Source organism: Gallus gallus, chromosome 2 (genome assembly GCF_016699485.2).
Source record: "Gallus gallus isolate bGalGal1 chromosome 2, bGalGal1.mat.broiler.GRCg7b, whole genome shotgun sequence".
Classification (NCBI taxonomy): Eukaryota; Metazoa; Chordata; class Aves; order Galliformes; family Phasianidae; genus Gallus; species Gallus gallus.
The window spans coordinates 113,442,071-113,465,009 of record NC_052533.1 but is presented as its reverse complement, the minus strand read 5'-3'; the positions used below and the strand labels follow the sequence as shown (position 1 = coordinate 113,465,009).

Here is a 22,939-nt window from a genome sequence, read left to right as displayed (position 1 = left end):
ATTCAGCTTCTCTGGCAATATTCCTCTGACCTTCTTGCAGACCCTGTGCAAACAGCTGGCAGAGCTTGTGAGCCCACAGTTATATTACTGATTTCTCCTTTCAAAGCTGTTACATTCTCAGTGTGTCGGGGGGGAGGTGCAGAGTATGAGTAGAGCAGTGATGTAATACAATGCCTAACAAATCCTGCAATCTCTTGTCCTAGAACAGCTTAGATCCTCTTGATGTTTGCCTGTCCTTTTTATAAATCAGGGTAAGCCTTCAAAATGATGGCTAGAATTGATGGCACCTCCAGCTATCCCCTGTCCAGGACAGGGGAATGCTAGAAGCTGCTTACTTGGGTCTTTTTATGTACAGAAGATTATCTTAATCAATGGGTCTCCAAATACTATTTTGCACTGCATTTTTCCCACTGTGCTAAGATTTTTTGAATGGCAATATAGTAATGTAACCATGGTCATTAAGGAAATTAACAGAAGTAATCAGTTAAAGTATGTGATGGACAGTAAGACAAGGAGCCAAAGTCAACAAAAAAGAGGAAGCAAAAATGGGGAACTGTCAGGGCTAGATGCATGAAGTTCAAACTTACTTTGGACTTTCCAATATTTGCACTTGTAGCTTTATATAAACTTTCCAGATAAACATTTAATGTTTTTTTTTTTTTCTCCCACATAACTAGCAAGAGGACTAGAGGGAACAGCCTCTAGTTGCACCAGGGGAAGTTCAGGTTGGATATGAGGAAGAAATTCTTCTCCAAAAGAGTGGTCAGGTGCTGGAATGGGCTACTCAGGGGGGTGGTGGTGTCACCATCCCCGGAGGTGTTCAACAATCGTTTAGATGTTGTACTAAGAGACATCGTTTAGTGGGAAAATATTGGTGATAGGTGGATTGGATGATGTTGGAGGTCTTTTCCAACCTTGGTGATTCTGTGATTCTTCCTAAGGTCAACTTTTCCAGTTGTCTTCCAGAATCAAGAAACACACTTCTCTTATATCCTTTTCTGAACTAGTCAGATTGTTCCAGCTATCTGGTGCCAGTACTATCAGACTTCACACAAAGTCTGAGTAGCTGAGCTGCTCTAGTCATGTAGCAGTACAGCCACATGTTCTATTGCAGGATGCCAGGAACGGGTTCTTACTGACGTAGAGGACTAAGGGAGGGAAAATGTATTCCTGGGGATGGAGAACTCTCGCACCCTAAGGAAAGCTTCCTTAATGATCTGCCAGCTCTACTATGCTCCCTTGTCCTTGAGGACAGATTCCCAGGAGGATTTGTTGGCTAACTCCCTGAAGAGTTGGAATGCTTCCTGAGTTTACTCTTTGCCTGTCTGATACCCCTTAGGAGTTAGAACTCCACCACTGCCTGGTAACTACAGCCTATGCAGCCTACAATCCTGATGTCACTAATCAGTTAACTCTCATTGGTGATCAACAAATCCAGCACTGCAACCCCCCTGGTGGGGCTGTCTAGTACCTGGCTGAGAAAGTTATCCTTGATACACTCTAGAAGCCTCTTGGATCACCTACTCCTTGCTGTGCTACTTTTCCAGCAGATGTCAGGGTTGCTGAAGTCCCTCTGCAGGACAAGAGTCTGTGATCATCATGTCTTTTGTAGCTGGAGGAAGAAGGCTTCATCAACAGGCTCTGCTTGATCAGGCTGCTTGTAGTGGAACCCAATCACAAGGCTCCCTTTGTTGTCCCAGCCTCTAACTCTCACCCATAGGCTTTTGACTCACTCATGATCATTCTTCAGGGACAGCTCTCCACATTCTAGCAATTCAGCCCTAGCACTCCAGCACATCTAGCAATTAAGTATGCATAGTACTGAAACAAAAACAATGCCAATAATTTTTCACAATTCATACCCAGCCAGTTCACAAAAATGGCAGATCAAGTAGTCAAGAATAAAAACTGTTGTACAGAAGGCTGCACACATCTTCAGTCCCTTCTCCAATCACATGATCACATAAATGTTTCTAAAATGGCTTCAGAAGAGACAGAAGTCAGAATCTGGTTTCTGATCTTTTTCTGTTCTATGATTCAAGGATATATGCGATGCATTAGTATGCCGTTATATTACTGCCTAGTTTGATGCCATAAATGACACAGTTATTCAAAAAATATTTAACACATATGCTAGGACCAATTGGAATTGATCTATTCAACTTACAGTTCATTGTCAATTCACAAGTTAGGTGCAATTTGCTTCAGGTATATTTATCAGTGTGATCGAATTATTTATTTTGAAGACAATACGTAAAACTCTATCTGTGTGCAGCACAGCATGGGACAGAAGCGAGAGGCATCAGTAGATGCTAGTAGCCAGCTTCTCAAGCCAAGGCTGCAGAAGGGGGAATCAATCAGCCAGGCCTGGGAAGCAATGGAGAGCAGACACAGCTAAGGACCAGGGGGGCTGAGATGAATTCCCTGCATTTTAAGAATCCAGAGACTTTACTGGGACTCAGGAGGGAATTATGGTTCTCCAGCCACATGGACACAGACAACAAGAGAGGAAATGTTATAAACCACTCATTTCTACTATGAGCAAACTTTTGAGTTTGCTATTTAAGAAGTGTGCTAGCTTACAATCTAACACGTTCTGCCTTTTTAAAGTTTAGTGTTGTGGTTTTCTTTGGGAGCTCTTGATAAATGAGTCTCTACAAAACTAAAGCTCTGGCTGACTATAGCTCTGTCACATTTCACTCATGTTGCAGTTTCTCTTGTCTTTTTTTATTGCCTCATTTTCAAATCTTTAAAATCTGCTCAACATCTCTTCCTGTTAACATCTCTTGTAATCACTCAGGAAAGTCTCCTTCCCTGACCCTTTCTTTTTACTAGCTGACTTTGGGCCAAGTATAGACTATCATCTTTAATTTGACAGACATGACATTTCTAACTTGACAAACATGATAAAATATTTACTACTGGTAGTCTGAGAGCTCAAGTATAAGCATTTGCAGAAGAGTACTGATCTGGTGATATCTTCCATACTATAGTACCAAGCACACTGATGATGTGTAACATAGGTTTCCATTTCAGATGAGGCAATATCCATTTCCTTTGCCTCTACTGACCATCTCTCTGAGGCTCTGCATAGAAATCCTACTTCACCACATGCCATTTGCCTCTTGCTGTGGAGCACTGTATGCATAGCCTCCTCTGAAAATCCTGCTCACAGCTACATGATGCTTAGTGATGGTCTGCCTCAGTCCTTGAGAAGATAGATCCCAACGCTTTCTACCACACACTTTCCATAGTCTCAGCATCTGTAAACTTTAAGCTATATATTTTTTTCTTCTGCTAAGCAGACAGCGCTGCCTCCAGCACTTGCTGGAACCTTTCCCTTTGACTAGCCAGCAGATAAGCTTGTGGCCCTACTGTGCCTTCTTTGAATTCAAGTTTACAGATCAGAAATAGAACTGGATAAACTCCTGTGATCTCCAGATTATCAAACCTCTCTTTTCAATCTTTTATCTCTCTGGATGAGCGCAAACCAGCGAGCTCTGATCTTCCTTTCTTCTTGCCCTTATTTTTTTCAGATGGAGAAGCTGGCAAAATAACCCTTCTGTTGATTTGTGTCAATTCTCCAGTTCCTCTGAACACATTATTGAGTCTTTCTATGATGGTCTCAGTTTTCCGTAGAATGTAAGATTTTTCTGTTTCACAGCTGCTGTAGATGCACCTGCTAAGTCTGCTATTTAATCGCACCCAACTGTAACAGTGAGGACTAGTTTGTAAGTGCTTCTCTGAGAATGGGGAAACACTGTACCTCACGCTTTTGTCCAGCTCTTCAAGTTATCTTGCTGATCTCTTAATATTTATTTTATCATTACCAATGGTCTCACTAACTAAGTTCTTCATTCTCAAATTAGGTCTTAGAAAATCCCAAACACCATATGACTACATTCTCAGCTATGAAAAAAGAACAAAGAATTTAGAGCATTAAAAAGCTGGAGCTTATATTGGCCAGTGGTCTTATGTATAATGAAGAAGAAAAAAATGAATATTCTGTGTGTCAGGAAACATATAGCTAAGAAAATGGTTTTCTCATTGCTAGAAAGTTGGTGTTATTTCACATTAGGAGAAAGATGAATGTGTAAAAGGGGAATGAAGTATGTAGCAAGATTAGCACTCATTTTGAAGCCACTAGTGTATTAATCTGTTAAGGATAAAGAAAGACAATGCTATATTGACTTCATCAATAAAAAAATCTCTCACCGAAGAAAGACGAATTAAAAAATACATTTTTATGAAAACTTTTTAAGTCTTGAAATATGGTCCTATAAAATAGCACATTGTCCTGATTAACTGTGATGATTAAGAAGGAAAAGAAAATGTAGAGAAATCAATGCCAAGGAATAAAAGTCATCATATAAATGATGGAAGTAACACAGCATTATTTAGTTTTGCTGCACCTAAATTGTAATACTGAGAAAAACACAGATGCACTGAGATGAAATTTCAGCTAACAAAACCAACTGCATTGAAACAGTCAATATTGACTGGTTTGATTGGTGACTATTGACAATATTCAGGACAAAACTGTGTAAAATGAAGTTTGAAGTTTGAATCTGGCTAGGTCCTAGATTACAGAGGACAAGAGAAAGTCTGGAGAAAGTTATGAGAAAGAGCTAATAAAGCACATGAGAAACACATAGTAAATACAATAATACAGTTGACAGAAGGTTCAAAATGAGACAGCAGTGGGCTCTAGCAAACGAGCAAACTACTTTTTGGGGTGCATTAAACACAGCATAGCCAGTTGGCCAAAAGAGGTGATTTTCTCACTATACTTAGTGTTGGTTCAGCCTCACCTTGAATATTGTCTGCACTTCTGGGCTCCATAATATAAAAAGGACATTAAGATACTTGAATGCATCTAGAGGAAGGCAACAAAGCTGGTGAAAGGACTGAAGGCATGTCCTGTGAGGAGAGGCTGAGGGCAACTGGGTTGTCCAGTCTGGAGAAAAGAAGGCTAAGGGGTGGCCTCAGTGCTCTCTACAACTTCCTTAAGGAAGAAGTGGAGTGCAGGGGGAGGTACACATCTCTTCTCCCTGAGATCCAATGACAGGAATGGCAAAAAGCTGTGCCAGGGCAGCTTCAGACTGGGCATTAGGAAAAAAAATATTTATGTTAAGAGTGGTTAAACACCAAAACAAGCTTTCTGGAGAGGTAACCAATGCCCAACACCTGTCAGCACTGAAGAAACATTTGGATAATTCCGTCAATAATCTACTTTAATTTTGGTTAGCCCTGAAAAGGCTTATATTTCTGAAGGGGTCAGGCAGTTGGACCCCACAGCATTTGTAGGTCCTTTCCAACTGTTCTGTTCTGTTCTATTCTATTCTTTGAAAATAAGTTTTCCAGCAAGAGGTGATATATTTAATTTGGCCGACTAGCCCAGCAGGAAAACTGTACTGGCTATATTGACAGACTTAGTGAGACAACACCTCTTGCTATAAATGTTGCTTCTCTTATATCTTCAAATCATTCGGGCTATTTAAATGCTACAACAACAGAATCTGAGAAGTACACAATATAGACAGCAAATTCAGGTTTACAGATAGGAGGAATTTAAAAAGATAATTTTATGAAGGGTTGAAAACATGATGACATCAGATACACAGTATAGAGAACTAGATAATAAATTACAGTAAAAAATCAACAGGATAAATGAAAGTGATTAGCAAAAAAACAAAAAAAACCAACAAAAAAAATTTTTATATCTTCTTTCTTTTTGTTTGACTGTTCTTCTAAAAAATCCTTGTGATACTTTGGGTTTTTTTTTTTTTTCTAGCTTTGATTTTATCAGTAAACAACATTGTCAACCCTTCCATTTCCAAACAGAATATTGACAATTTTGCTTTGTTACACATTCTGGTTTCCTTTAGGCTATGATATTCAGACATGAGATTTAAAAAAAAAGGCTAAACTATTGATGGTTATTATTTATTTGATTTATTTGATTTTATCATACCTTGGAATATTATATTACCAAATAAAATTATCTTCCAAAATTACCTATGACATGAAACTCTTAGCTTGATTCAATGTACTTTTCTGAGTGGTGATATTATCAAGATAATTTATGATAATTTACCAAGATAATCTATGCCCATTTCACTGCTGGTGTGGATCCTCATTAAATTTGTACCCGTTTTGGCTTGGTAAGCCCTCTCCACAACATGAGCCCACCTTGGTCCAGACTTATGTGTCTCACATCAAAAGCAGCACTGAAATGTCGCAATAAAGAGCCCTTAGTTTTATAGTGGTAACTGGGCTGAGGGAAATTATCACTCAAACAACAAAAACATTGACATGGATCTTATGTAAGCTAAGGCCCGGAAATGGGAAGAACCCAGTTACATGTAATGAGACTTGGGGAAGATGGTATTTATACTGAAGAGTGGGAGTCTGAAAAGTTTCCTTTCAAGCTGCACAAATTAAAGCAGACGCAAAACTGTTACCATTTAGAAATGAAAAAGTAAGGAGGTTGGAAATAGAAGTGGAAAATAGATTTGAAAAGAGATTTAATTTTAATGGAGTAGCTGGATGAAAGCTAGGGACAGAAACAGACACTACTTAGACCTGTATGTGATGTCAAGTGGAAAGCTCAGGAGACAGACGCTGGATGCTGGAGTAAGATTGATCTAACAATAGATGCAATTTAAGTGAAAAGGCTAAGGTGTTAGCAATGGGGGGGATGAGATGGCATCAATTTAAAAGCAGATTTAATTTAAACAGAAAGGCCAAGAAGGTAGAAGGTGGAGACTAAAACGAAATCAATATTAAATTAGCTAAGTAGAAGCTTGAATCAAATCAGCTAGTTTAACAGAAGGGCATGCAGTGAGTATTTGGAAGTAGGTGAGAAATGCCTGGACCTAAGAAATGTCAATGAGCTGCCAATGGGAAATACATTCCCCCTAAATTAGAATCATGTTTCCATTTTAGTAACAATATTATTTATTACAGTAGTAAACCAAGGAATCTTAAAGAAAGGTGTGATCATCTCCAGTTTAAGGAAAATTACAAAATTATAATTATATTCCTATTTTAAGTGAATAGTCTTTTATGTATATATTAATATGTATAAATGGGGTATGGAAAATACTAGTCAGAATCAACAGCAGAAATGATTGATATGAATTACAACTGCTAAACCGGAATTTATGAGCTAGTAATGAACTAGTCTTTAGGAATCTTCCTTTCCAGTTATCAACTTAAGGCAAAGGGGAATTTATATATACCTGTTTGACACAAAATATGTATATTTATATATATACAATTAAATATACATGTACACATCCATGTATATATGTATACATATGTCTACGTATGTATTTTTCCACAGAGGTCAAAATTGGCCAATGTATGCTATGATACTGTTCTGATACATTTCTCTGTTCAGACAAATATATTAATGCTTTCTGCAAATACTAAATAAAAAATATTTTGCATTCCATGCAGATATTTCTAAATGTTTTAAATGAAATTGCATTTAAACCATTAGATATTTTCTGCTGTTCTCATCTATAAATATTCCAGGAATATCCAATTAAAATTCTTTGTGATAAAATGTCTGAGATGATACTTTTTTTACTGAATTTCAGGAAAAAACTTCATCTTGTGTTTATAGGAGGAACTGTGGAAAGGCAATGGAGGACTCTTAGAATGCATGATTTACTCTTTTCCTTTAATGAAAAATAAATAAGCAGTTGGCTAGCATGAAAATAGCATCTTGACTATCATACATATGCCAGGAAAGATAGCTTGGATTTAATACAAAATTAAACATGGTATAGATAGAGGAAATCAGAGGCAGTAAAAAAACAAATTCTTTACTGAAGATATTTTGCCCAAGTTGTATGGAAACTCAAGGACAATTTCTTCAAGTTCTTTGCGTCAGACCTTATAGTAAACTAAGCTCTATCAATGAAAAATTGTGCTAGTTTACATGTCTTCTAGATGATGCTACTGTCTCATGCTTCATCTACACCATACTTGGATATATGTTACATGTTGCATTCCACATTAAATTTACAGTACTTTCAGGTAGATAGCTTCTGCTGCTGCTAGAAATATTCCAGGATCAAGACTTTCCTTTTTATATATTGTGCATTATCTATTATTTGAAGACAATCTCTCAGCTAGAATGAGGTATTCTGTAACAGACCATGGATATTACAACTGGAGACAAAGACAGTTTTGTACACTTTGCTAGGACAATGAAAATAGAATGGGTATTTTTTTCTAAGTTGTTTTTCTGAAATGGATTATTCATCTATGATTTTAAAGCAGAATAAAGAAGAGGGGATCATTCTTCAGCTGCATTATTTTATGACTGACTTAACTAAGATCAAGATGTCTTCTGCATTCTATTAATACAATGGTATTAATACAATAGTGTATATATATAATTGTATATATAATAGTGTTTATATTGTTTAACAGCTTTATTTTATAGTACCTTTGTTTTTTGAGCTATATATATGCAATTGTTTCAATAGGAACAAGAACAAATTCTTGTTCAGACAATTGTATAATAAAATAATATATTAAAAAAAAAAGAAAGAAAAATGAAATATGTAAATGTGAAATGTAGTGTTAATTTAAAAAGTATAATGACCCATAGGTATTTGCTACTTCATTATATACATCAGAATTCATTCTGTCAGTGTAGTGTAGGAGTGAGAATGCATTTTCACTTAATTCACACATTAAGGGTAATGATAGGTTGGAGGACTGTAACACCATGCAGTGTTGTTAGAATAATAGGTTTATCCTTTATATTTACAGTACGGAAGAAAGCTGAGTCTGATGTAAGTAGAAGAGCAAATAAGTGAGCCTGCATCTAGTCAGTAAACTCCCAATGGAACAGATCTCTTCAGTCTATGGAAGCTGACATTTGACTCCACTAAATGTTTGATGGGATTGGCCTGGGTTGGACTGAGGGAGCCTCCTGGATACTACTGGTGCTATTTCCGATTGTACTTCAACCTCTTTTCTGCTTCACAATGGACATCTGCATGGCAATGACTGCAGCTGTTTCACCAACACAGATATCTCAGAATTGTGGGGTTTTGGGTTACTCTTCCGGATGAACAGAAAGATGCAAATTTATTTTCAGGCCTTGCAAAAATACTGACGGTCACTATCATTTTGTAGAAATATCAAAGCCAGTCTGGTAGCCATACTGTTGTTTGAGTGCTGGGCAGCAAAACTTATGATCATTTAAAAAACTCTATGTCAAGCATATTCATTTGCTGGTCAGTAACAGTACATTTTGTTTTGATATCTGAAGTCATTATGACCTGAAGCTGAGCACAGTAAGTGATAAAGCTCAGTGATGATCTTTGCTTCTGGCTACTGTTTGGAAAGTTTCATAAGTCCTTGTTTTCAGTAAGAAAATTCAGGACAGTCAATGTTCTGGGTATGTTTGATTCTAACAAGGCCCTTTAGTTTGGAGAAGTATCCTCTATCCTGGTCGTCTTTCATATTACATGTTTTATTATAGAAATAATCTATTCTATGAGGTAAACAGATTCAAGTATACGGGAAACTGCAATTGACATAAAGATATTAGTCGTGTGTTCCCAACTACTACCTAGTTATGAAATGTGGACTTATAAATAAAGGTAATCATACAGACGTATGAGTCTGTTGCTACTAATAGTCGTGGTGGTTTTTCATTCCTTTTGCAAAACATAAATTATTTATAAGAAAGGTATCACTGTTGGACATACTGTGTAGCTACAGAAATTAAATCTGAAGAAAAAAAATTCTCTCTCATTAGATTACTGACAACAGATGCTCAATGGTATGTATAAATACAATGCCATATGTCAGATAAGGCAATATGGTAGTTTTTCAGTGTTGGTAATAATATATTTTGGTTTACTTAATATTTATGTAATGACACCATATGGAGGTTCCTACAGATACCACAGTATGAATAAAATTCCTTTTTAAAACAGGATTCATCTTCATGTTCTGAAAATACAGCTGAACTCTGAATTCAGCCAGTGTTGAGAGAGACAAAACATTGTTTATTTAATTTTGTTCTTGTGATTTCATTTGTTGGATAAAACTTTCCAATATGATGAATGGAAGCCCCTTCCCCTTCCTTTTTCTTTTTTTCTTTTTTAATTTTCACTCATTTATAACAGAGAGATTGAGCTTCCTTGGACTGACCTTTTGATGTTTCAGTCTTACTTTTGTAATAAATGCTGAAATGACAGTTGTAGGTTTTTGATAAATCTTCTCCTCTGCTTTTACATCTTTTTTCTTACACATTTTATGTACAACTCAGCTTCCACTTCACAAATAACATACAGTACAGAACTATCCCTTTAGAGAAGTGTTGATGGCATGCTTATGAAATAGTGCTATTATTTCTCAAAGGAAGTCCAGAAAGTATTTATAAATTTAATAATTTTTTAACAACGTATTTTGCCGAGTCTCCAAACTTCACTTTATTAAACCCATTCTGTAACTCTGACAGGACAGTAACAAGCTTTGAGTTCATTTTTAGTAGAAAATGATTCACAAACAGGATAGTGACAGGCTTTTATGATTACGGATTTCACTTATTCTGTTCCTTCAAAGGGGCTTATATAGATTGATAGACCTACAAAGATAGAAATGAAAAAATGAAAGGAAGAGATATAAATAGACTTTTTCATTAGGATGAATGATGGAAGGTATTAACTCCACTACAGCACTGTGACTTTTACATGTCTTTTTTTCATTCCTTTTGACCTGCTATCATCTTCCTTCTAAGTAAAAGTTAACCACAGTCTGAAATGTAGGTAAGGTGAGCAATAGCTGGAAATAAATGTTTCCTCAAGCATTATTACTGTTCAGAAAAGCGTCCATCAGCCAAAATGTCAGCCTCAAAATCCATTTAAGGACTGCACAGAGGCTAAACAGGCAGCTATTATTAATTTTTAAGTCTGCCTGACAGGTTTCAGATCAAGAACTGGGGTTAACTTGATGCACTGAGTACTGTGGAATGTAATTAGGAAGGCTTTGACTCTCAGAGGGCTGAGGATTTATTCCATGCAAACTACTGCAAAAATATGAAAGAATGACTGCATTTACCTAAGAAAAGAACTTGATGCATCATATTAAAATTAATAAAATTGCTTTTTCATTGCAGCTTCTTTGACTTTTATCCCAGTGTAATCACTTTATACTTTTAACTCAACTATTTTCAGGCACCACTGCACGTCTCTTTTACATAATTTTTTGTTCGTTATGCTGCAAGTTTCCAGAAAAAGTCCTGCTATTCTCAGCTAATTACCAAACCAAATCATTTTCCCACTGTGGCTTACATAGATGTTTCTCCATTTAAAACATATCTGTGGAATTGATACAAATGAGTTAACATTTGTCCTTAATATATTTATCTATAAAAATGGAGGACTCTAAAACACAAATGGGCATTAAGAAACAAATTAGCCTCAGCTGAGATACTAAAAGGCTATTTAGCTGCTTTTGATTGGATTCAGGATCTTAGGAAAAATAAATAAATAAAAAAACAACCACAGCAAAATAGAAATTATTTTACTCCACTTGTTGTAGATGTGCCAGTTCTGTATCTCCACTCCACTTCCAACACACTGCTCTTACCCCCTCCCCTTGATGATCCTCCACTAAATAAAACAAATTTATTTGCACAAGAGTCTGGAAGGTGATAAAGATACAAGTGAAAATAGTAAATTGGCACAATGCTAATGAAGGATGTAGAGCTGAATTATACCACATGTTCCAATATTAGTAGAATGATTTTTAGTTGTACCTAACAAAACACCAAATTGCAATTGGTAGTTCTGGAATACAAGCAGAAATTAAATGCAGATGTCTGGTTTCCTTATGGAGAATGGGCACTGTGTAGATTTTAAGTACTGGATCATGATAGCACTTGATGTGTTTTGTTTTTTTAATTAATGATGTCAACTGTTATTCTCAGTGATTTAAATTTCTCTTGGTAACAAATAGCATGAAACTCTCAAAAGACAATGGCTGGCAGTCAGAGTGGACTGGGTCATGGATGTCAAAGACAGACATTGCCCTGACACTTCTAGCATATTTTCAAGTAAATAAAGCCATTAACTTGACAATAACCCTCTTTTAAGGCCCTGAATGTAAACTGCTTATACTCTTTAGCAAGTGACTATGTTTTCCAACAATATGTTATATTCTTTGATGTGGGTTTTGTATTACTTTAATGCATACCTCAAACACTGATGTGTGAAGCACAAAATGAAGGGCCAAACAAACAAACAAACAAAATGAAATAATTTAAAATACTTCTGTAAAATGTAAAGAGTCTGTCTTCTCAGGTACAGATATATTTATGTGTTTATGTGTGTGTGAATGTACACACACCATTATTTTTTAGAGTTACTGTAGTTTCTCTTGCTTATCAACCTGCCAGCCATCCCAGTCATTTAATGAAGTCTCACACTTACAGGAATTTTCTTAGCAATTGTCTCACAAAGAACGTTTCCAGACATCAATATGAAGCCCTGCATAATGACATGACTCATCACAGCTGTACGATAAGGACAATTATCTCTTGATTTCTTTATTGTCTTTGATCCACTCTCAAGTTATATGTATGACTTGCTGCCACACTATCCTTCACATTTATCCTGTGCTACCAGTTACTAATCAGCAATTTCTGTCTTTCAAAGGGATATTGTCTGGGCTCTTCCTTCTCCTTAAGTCCTAACATTTTATGTTGTTCTTCTCCAAGTTCTTATTTACTGTTCCTCATTTACTGTACCAGTCTTTGTCTAGGTTACTTAGCCTTTTTCACAGTGTACTATGTATACAGCATATTTAGGATTTCTTCCTACTCAGTATTATCTGAAAATTTCCTTGATATATTTTCCTCCCATTAAAAACCTAAATGGAAGCATTAGTAGATTTGATACTAATACCTGTTGCATTACGATGGATAACTGAAAAGAGTACTGTTTGTAACAATGAAAAAAAACTTGTTTCTTCACACTGTTTTCAATCAAAAATTCTGCCTCCCCATCATGGTCATGAATTACTCAAATTATATTTTCAATAAGATTTTTAAAATGTTAGCAAATACAGTCTTGAGTTCTGAACTTTTTTTCCTACTGTATTTATATCACTCACAGGTGCTATTCTGTGCAGAAACAAAACAACAAGTTAAGATTTATGAATAAAATTGTATGAATAAATATTTACTTGTATATTATTTATTCTACAGCTATAATGTGATGTTTTTCTTGGCATTTGTTCAATATTTTGCTAGAGGTAGATGTACTGCTTAACTCCTTATATGTGAGAAGTGACTGAAATGGAAACATCTTCTGTATTTCAAACAGACTTGTTTTCAGTTTGCTTCTCTTCGCTCATCCAATATAATTCCAGTCTCACTACTGGTTTTAACAACGCGTATGATAGTCATGTAGGTAATGGTGAGTTAGGCAGTTCTCACAATCTGTTTTCTCATAGCTTCCCACCACAGCACTCAACATATTCACATTTTTCCAATGACCATTCAGTGACTTTAAATACATGCTTTTTGAATGATGTTCACATTTTTAAACTTTTTGAACAAAACAGGTATATATATCAGTGTTTTCTTGATAAAAGTAGGTTAAGAACATGGGGTCAGCATTTCAGATGCATGATCTAGTTACTTTTAAGAGATGAATTTATCTAATTGTTAATGAGAGTCTACAGTACATTGTAAATGGCTTGATATGTCATCTGCATTAACTTTACTGCTGTTAAAACTGTTCTTACGAAAAACAGACTAAGTATCTTCAGGAGCCTTGATTCTTGTTTAGATGTACATATAAAAAACAAAGTGTATGTGTAACATGAGTGACAAGCTTTTCAGCACTATACCTGGCTCATGTAAAGTGGTTCGCAGATCCCTACAAACAAATTCAAAAAGTACAATCCATACATTTGTAGTACCTAAGTAAATATGTGTTTGAGTACTATTGGTTGTGTACATGAATGTCAGATTCTGACATTTTTTCAATCTTTGTTCTTCCTGGTAGTTAATGCAAGACCAAGTCTCACCCCAGGTAGTGTGGCTCCAGAGATGAATAGGTGAGTATCAGTACTTACAGCTGTCCTCTTCCTCCATGAAAATACTGATCACGTAACAGGCATACACAAATCCAATCAGCTGCATGAAAGAAGAGGAAAAGTAATCATGAGAACACAGTGAACACTTAATAAGCTTTTATTACAATACCATATAAGTACACCTATCACAGCTATATTTAGAAAAAAATTCCTCCTATTTCCTGAATTTATATGTAAATTTCAGTGCAAGTGGTCACATACAGCTAAATTAAAGATACTTTCTCTCTTTCCTCATGCTGCGTTATATTTTAAAATCATTTCCTGTTTTCCTGCCTCACTGAGATCAGCACTGATGAATGCTACTCCGAAATGCTAGGTCTGAACATTGTATTAGAAAGTACTTAGATCTTGATTTTAGGTTACTGTTTTTTTTTTGAAGATACTCAAAACCGGTCTGGATGCCTACCTGTGTGACCTCCTGTAGGAAGCCTGCTTTGGTAGCAGGTTTGGACCTGATGATCTCTAGAGTCTTCCAACCCCTGCGATTCTGTAATTCTTTTTTTGCTAAATATATGTGTGTGTAGATGGTCCCCTATTTTACATATTTACCTGTTTACATATTTACCTAATTTACATATTAAATTGAAAAAATATTTACTGACTGCTATGGAATTATGTTATAGTAAAGTTATTACAGAATCCATGAGAGATGTCACTTTGTCTTGCAGAAAGTGACCCAGTGAACTGCTTGGCAAAAGTTTAATTTGATATGCTAAATGTCATGATGTTGTTAAATAGGAAAGTTGAGATATGATTCATCAGCATCAAGAAACACTTTGTCAGAAGGGCCTATCTTTAAATCACATTCACTAGGCAAGAAAAGAGCAGACTCATTTCCCCAAAGGACAACAACAGCAAAATCACGCCATTGCTTTAATAGCATATCCCACAAAAACATTTTCCTCAGACAAGGTCTGTGTCACTTGTGCCACCGAGAGAAAGGGATTAAAATTTTCAGGACAGAGAACAGAAATTCTGCTTATTTGCTTTTCATATAGACAAAATCTTCTCTTACGACCATCACCAAAAAGAAAATTCCACTGGGAAAGGAAATCTATTAAACTGCACTGTCCAGACATGCCCATGCTTGAGAAAAAACTGTTTGTGCAGCTGTACACAATTTGTGCTATCTGAAAGCCTTGAGGAGACTGTTCATGAGAGATTTCTAAAATAACCCAGAGATTAGTTTTCAAAAAACCCTTTTTTCATCTGTTCAATAAAAAAAAAAAAAAAAAAACAACAAAAAAAAACTAATTAAAATAGTTCTTTTAAGGTTGTCATGGATCAAGCGTTTGAGAAAGAGGTAATTTAATAGTATCCAGACAGGTATAAGCTCCTTCAGCGGCACAGAAATCACTCCAACCTGCTTTCTCATTGGGCTACACCAAGAGCTTTACAAGCAGCTCCAAGAGTCTCTGCAGACAAAAAGCTTGTCCACACAAGGGAATTCAGGGAAGTTAAGATGAATTAACTAAAGCTGTGAAATCAATGCACAGAAGATAAAGTACATTAAATCCCTGTGTGGCCTTTCCCATTCAGAAATAAAGTGGCCTCAGCTCACTGCAGCTTAATCCTCCTCCAAGGGATTAATCCTCCCAGTGGAGAATTAAACTGCAGTGCACCCAGGCTGAGTTCCCTGTGAATGAGAGCTGCCACAGTGTTGCGGCCCAGTCCTGCCAGAGCCTCCTGCCTAGGCCTTTCACCTCGCTGGGGGTTTTGGGAAAGGAACTAGTGGGTTTAATCCAGCTTTCTTCTGGTCTTGAGCCGGCTCCAGCACTGGCAGCATCCTTGGCTTTTTTTTTTTTGTTTGTTTCTCTGTGTGTGTGTGTGTGTGGAGTCATATTTATTAGGGAAAAGTTGCCACCTTCACCTTTATCAGGTGGACACTGGGTGGAGGAGTCTTTCATGCATGCAAACTGAAGCAACGTTACATAAAGGATTCCAATGGATTGAAAAAAAAACAATCATACTTGAGGTATATTGCTTATGCTAGCTGAACATTACACATAGATTAAACTGATATTGCATCAAGAAATATACAAATACCAGAAAATAGGTGGCTTTTCGTGAGGTAATATCATCCATTTATTTACACTATTTCCATTCACTACTGACAGTGTGTAATTTGACCTTGTGAGTCACTTGGGTTTGTTTCTTCTCCCTAAGTATGGGACTGAAATATTTGGAAGCAGGCATGACAGTTCAGCCCACAATCTTTGTAGGTTAAATGTTTTTGAGGGCAGCTCAGCTACTTCCTTAACATTTGTCATTGCTTTACTTCTTGATTTTTTTTTTTTTTTTCTACTCAAAGTCAGAGGGAATGCTAGCCCCACCTCCCATCCTCCCGGCATAGAAAGAGATTTCTATTCTCATATACAATAATCTACTTGACCAAAAGGGGAAAGCAACAAGCAAGCAAACAAAAGGAGGGAAAAATAAGAGGTCTGCTCTCCAAAAAGTGTGGGGTTTGGTAAACCTGATTGCTTTAACAGCCATAACAGCTTACGTCTTCCTCTTTCAGTATATCTCCTTAAAGTAAACCTTTTCCCACTGATGTTACTGCTTGGAAAGCTGTTGTAATGTCTTCGCCATATCTGTTATAAAATCAGTAGCCTTTCACTGCTTATCAGTGTTTCTTTGTATTTCTTTTAACTATTAGATAAATGTTCCTTAATTAGACAGAAATCAAAGCTACTTGTCATGTTTATCCTGCATACTTGTTTAAAACATACATTAAAAATGTACTTACCCCCTCAGTTAATTTTGGAGAAAAAAAAAAAAATCAGGTCTTTAATCACACTGGAAAATATTGTAATCCACCATATACCAAGAACTACTTTCTGTAATTAAATGGGAGAACACACTCACCTCTGAAAGAACATGGCAACAAAGAGGAAAAATAGCCCTTTGACAACAGTTGCCCAGTATACATGCTCTGTGGTGGACAGCGATATTTGGCTTGTAACCAGCATACTTGTAATTATAATTGGTAACTGATATCTACACTACAATTAACAAGAAGTGATGAAGTGGGAACAAATTAGACCTGTACTGAGATCCTTAAACTGAGCTACAGTCACCACAGTGGAATATTTTTATAAATGTATTAATTAAAATCTCTTCTTTTGCTTTATTGATGGACACATGAATAAAATATTTATTCCAACAAATTACTTTTACTATCTTGATTAACCCAGCTGCTGTTTAATTAATAATGTTATGCTCATGTGAACCCATCCAGCCATCATGTTAATTGCCAATTTGCAGTGAGTTGACTGATATGTATTGCCTGGTTTGTTGGTATTGGAAATGCAGGCTATTGGCCTGGCACCAAGTGATAGGCATAAATGTGTGTCCCCTGATAACTAAAGAAGCCATGATGCAAATGACCTGGAAGATATTTAATTTGCTCATTTTGGATTTCAGTAATCTTTCAAAGGGAATGATAAAGTAGTTAGAGCAGGATGTCCAAAATATCAAATGTTGTTAGTAATTAGAGAAATGGGAACCTAGAGCTTGACACAGAGAGCAATTTAGATGCCAAGTGGTCTTGACAATGTTTTTTAAAGACATGGGAACCTTTTGGGATCCTTGCACTGACTGCTTTGCTCGCAGAGCCCAGACTAGTGAACTGTTTCAGAAGTCATTTGTCCATGTCATTCGGCAGAAAATGAAGTGGAAGAGGCTAGTATCCTCTGCTTTCACTCAGCCGCACTGTTCTTAGAGCACAAATCCTGCTCTGGTGAGAATAAATAATACATAAAATAATCAAAAAGTAGAAAGTATACAAAAATACTCAGATATTTGTCACAGCAGGTACTGAGACCCCCAGTAGTATCTAGTCCATCTTTCAGAAAAATCAAATAACTCTCAGAAGAGTCAGACATTGGCCATGATTGGAATCACAGAATGGCTTGAGTCAGAAGGGAGTTTATAGATCATCCAACCCCTCTGCTTTGGGCAGGGCTGCCACCCACTGGATCAGGCTGCCCAGGTGCCCCATTCAGCCTGACCTTGAATACCTCCAGGGATGGGGCATCCACAACCACTCTGGGCAGCCTGTGCTAGTGCCTCAGCACCCTTTGAGAGTAAAATTTCCTCTAAACATCTAACTTAAATCTCTCTTCTTTTAGTTTAAAACCACTCCCCTTTGTCAATCACTATGTACAGAGTCAGTCTCTTTGTTTATAAGCTCCCTTTAGGTACAAGCCACAATGAGGTGGCCTTCTCTCCAGGCTGAATGCCCAGCTCCCTCAGCCTTTCTTCAAAGGAGAGGTGCTCCAGCCCTCTGATTATCTTTGTGGCACTCCTCTGGTTTTGCTCCAACTGGTGATCTGTCTGGTGTCGGGGGGGCTCCAGGCCTGGACTTTTCATATATAATATATATTCTCCCAAGAGCCTCAGATAAAAATGAAATACTAGCCTCTGTTATTTTTTTCCCTCTAAAAGACATAAATGTTGTAGTCTAACTAAACTCTCTAAGCTCATGATATGGACATCTGCATGAAATATAAATGCCTAAATTAATAGAAGTGAAATTAGATTATATAATTGCCCATCATTAAGCTGTAAGAAACTACGAAAACATGCAAGACATTTAAAAAAACCTAATCATTTGAGCAAATACATGCTGTGCTATAATTGCTTTATAAATGAATATTACTATAGCATATCCTATTAAAGAGAAGAACCAAATTGAGTGTAAAATGTATATTTACTTGCAAATTAATGTATTTTAATAGTTACCAGTTAACGTGGATTAACTTTTCTTTAGGAAAACAAGGACAAATACAAAATTAAAAGTGTTTATTTAAATCAAGGTTATTGTTTTCAGAGTGAAATATTTTTTATTAAAATTGATGGTTTCAGAAATTTTTATTTAAATCATTCTACTTGGCTTTGTCATCATCAGCTGTGGCCTTACAATCCATTTTCACATTATGTGATTACTTTCCTATCTCCTGCACATATTGCAGTTCATCTAGACCAGAACTGTATACTGAGGATTTAAGATTACATGAAGCATTGCCCTAGGCAATCAGGTTGTTCTTCAAAATCAGGTGTACAATAGGACACTTATCACTACTAAGCTACTACACAGTGTTTAATAGAGTTCTCATTACAGTAACATAGGATCAGCCAAATAAACTAAGTCGGCATTCTGTAGGCCATTGGAGGATGCGCGTAACAGAGAGGTAAACTAGATTTGTAAGATTCTTCCAGTCAAAAAGATATGACAACTCCGCTTCAAGCTTGATGTTCAGAATACACTGCAGTATATGGTAGCACAACCTTGTGAAGTACATTATACTAAGTATTTTTTTTTTCTTTCAACTTAAAATCAATTGGATTTGACTAAAATAAAATTCAGGTGTTAGGAAGATTATCTACCAATTTCAATTACATAACCTAGAGCCAGTCTGGTCCAGCTGTTCCATTTATAGTACTAGTTAAGAGCTCTCCCAGAGGCTACAACTCAGGCCTTAAAATGAATTAAAGACTCTAAAAATTGGTGACAAGAGCTGATGAGTACTTTTGCATTATATTGATAGGGGAGAAACAAGTGAATAAATTTGCTAAATTAAATGTATCTTCTTAAAATGTATGTAAAGTTTGCTGTTGGCTAATACTACACAAGGTAACTCCCCTCAAATGCTATCTACCTAGCAGAGCTGCTAGAGAGCAGCATTCTGGAAAAGATTGTACCCCCTAGCTACCATGCATTCTGAAGTCTTGCACGCTATCTGCTGTTCTCAAAACTTGGTAACAACATTGTAACCTCCATTTTAAGTTAAAAATTCTATTTGACTATCCTGCCGAGTCAATATCAGGCGCATTTTTACCTGCAATTTCTCCATCAGCTTAAACATAAAACTACCTCTATTGCCCAGCTGCTGAAAAGACATCACCAGTTAAGAGGGAGTAGAGTTCTGTTGCCAAGGTCTCAGCTTGGCTAGGGTTGAAAACAAGGAAACTAGAAAAACAAGTAAGAACATTACTATTCCTTCTATCTCTCTCCCTCAAATGTTTAGTTTACTTAGGGTTTATTCTCTCTCTTTTCTTTAGAAAAAATGACGGTGTTATTACAAGGAAAAGCTGGAGGATTTGGATTAGACTGCAGGTGAGGCTAGGGAACCTTTATTCTTGACACACAAGAGAGAAACAAGTCTCTGGCACTAATCCTGTTGATCTGGTTATCCATTATTTAATAGGTGAGTTTAAGATTTTCAATGAAATGAAAGTCTCAGTATGGAAAAATACTAAACAAAATATTTAAACACAGTACTTAAAAATAATTATGACTGGCTAGAATACACTATTTTATCTTGCAAGATATTAATCACTTGTTAATTATTTGACTGAATAAATTGGAGGTCAACAGTTTAAAATAGAGGCAATTTTAAACCTTGAACAAGATGATGGAAAGGAAAGGAGATGAAGATGGAAAGAAAGAAGGATAGAACAGAGATCTACATCTGAACAGACTCTTAGAAAACTACCAGAAAAGAGTTGGATAAGCAAGATTTATTTTTCCTCCAGATCTTAAGGGAAATAAATATTTTGTTCAGAATGGGATGAAATCTCTTATACTTAAGATACCTGGCAATTAATTCAGTCTTCAGCTAACTGACTTTCTGTCGAGGGAAGGTTGTTTTTCCTAGATAAGCAGGACATTGAGCCTCAATATTCCACAAGATGCAAGGAGGCACACTGCACTCCAGTAGGGTTAATAATGTGGGGAATCATAAAAAAAAGGTCAATGTGATTATTACAAAGTTAGTCAGCAGCTGATTTCTGTAAAAAATTTCTTGATCAAATAAAGGACCAAGCCTACTCAGCATATAACCTTCTGGCCAAATAGCAACTCCTGGTGGAACCCCTTGACCACCAAAGACCCCTTGCAAGAATCCCATATTAATACAGCGCATGCGTAACACTAGATTTTAGTATGTATAGCAGTTTTTGGAATAGGCATACACTTAACACAAATGGTGTGAATATTCACGTTTTCACATGAAAGAGATCCCCATGCACCCAGCACTGCAATAAAGGTTGTCTTTTTAAGCTGTCATTTCAGTTGGCAAGTTTCATTCCTGGATTTCAGTGACACTTAGGTTAATACCTAATCAGCTCTTCAGCTGAATAACAGGATGCGAGAAAACACTTTACATATGATTTTACAAGAAGGAGACAGAAAGCTGGCTTCTCTTTATTTCTTTATTTCTGTAAATCTGGCTTTGTGTTATTTCTATATTCTTATAATAAGTTTGTTCTCTCTCTTTTTTTTTCTTTTGTTTTGCTTTTGCTTTAGCTTGCTAGTGTCAAGAATAATTCCAGAGCTATTTACAGATGACACAGCATTTCATATCTTTCCACTAGGCACACTTTAATTCAGGTTTGATGGTGTCTTGTAACCCAAAGTGATTCTTTGAGGTATCCATAAGGTTTCATCTCCCTTGAGCTTTGGAAGCTGGTAATGAAATTGTGCATGTAGGAGGTACCAAAGTAAACTGCTTTGAGAAGAGTAAAGTACTGAAAATCTAGTCCATCCTTTATGTTAATACTCTTTTTAAAATTCTTCTCCTGCTTATACTGCAGAAATTAAGAAAGAAATGATTTGCCGATAAAATACCAAAATATATTTTTTGCCTTTGTTGTTAGATCAAAAGGCACATAAGGGGAGTATTATTTCTACCAATTTGTGGCAACAGGCACAAAGAATACAAACTGTGTTATGTATTATGTTATGTAAATAAAAATGAGAAGTTCAAGATTTCAGTGAAGTCACAGTGAGTGTAAGAATAGAATTATCGCACCCTGATCCTCACAGTTCTCTAACTCCTTTATAGATACATCTTAAGTGCCTAGGTAGAAGTAGATAATGATGAACATCTTATTTTAGTAATGTTAATGTGTAAACATAGCTTGAAAATTCTAAGAAAAAATTTAAGGCTTTCACTAACAACAATTATCAGAGGACGCTTCAGGAAAAATAAAACAATAAAAAACAACCCACAGATGAAACCTAAGCCATCACATTAACTCATTTTAGGACATGTTCTATGATCTAATGAACTGTAAAGTAAGTTTTAATTTCTAGCCATACTAGACTGCCCACGTTAGCCCCCTACTGAACACTCAAAGGAGACATTCAGAAGTAGTAGACACAGAAATATACCTCAGAAGCAATCTCCAGAATCTGAAAAACATGCATCTGCTTAGACCCAGAACTAACTGAATCACAGAAGAAAAATAGGCTTGAATCCCCTTAACAAAGAGCTGTTTAAAATTTGCAGTGCAGAAATTCATATAAGGCATCATCGATGAATACAGATGTCTGAAAACTTTTCTTATAATCTAGTTTGCAGAGGGAGCTGATAAAGTAACATATACGATTTCTCTCTGTGGATCTCAATTCCAATTTTTTTTTTTTTAATATATTACATAGTTCAATTTTCTTTTTCCATAAGGATTTTGTTCAATATAGACAAGGAAAATCACAAACAATTACTAGTTTTGATATTTTTTTCTTCACAGTGTAAATATATACATGAAATTCTTAAAATCCTATCTTCTTTAGAGGACCACAGATGATAAGTCAGTTTGCTGGGTTTTTTTGTTTGTTTGATTTTGCAAAGAAGTTCACCTGCATTGTTAAGGAGAAAAGGAAAGAAAGGACAAAGCAGGCAAGGATATAATTAATGTTGATTCTTGAAGATGAAAAATGAAAAGAATCATTTCTATGTCCTCCAGAGACTTTGATATTGTTTAGCCTTCTTCTATTGTGTGTATGTGT

At 36.1% G+C, this 22,939-nt stretch overlaps 1 protein-coding gene across 3 annotated transcripts in view; it reads right to left on the bottom strand.

The window, feature by feature from the left end:
* NKAIN3 (Na+/K+ transporting ATPase interacting 3) overlaps nucleotides 1-22,939 on the bottom strand; it is a 381,587-nt gene that overhangs the window by 6,667 nt on the left and 351,981 nt on the right. For all 3 annotated transcript variants that reach the window (XM_046937713.1, XM_015282718.4, XM_025147985.3), the window contains one exon: nucleotides 14,122-14,182. In XM_046937713.1, the coding sequence (XP_046793669.1) occupies nucleotides 14,122-14,182 (61 nt within the window). The remainder of the gene's footprint in view (nucleotides 1-14,121; nucleotides 14,183-22,939) is intronic.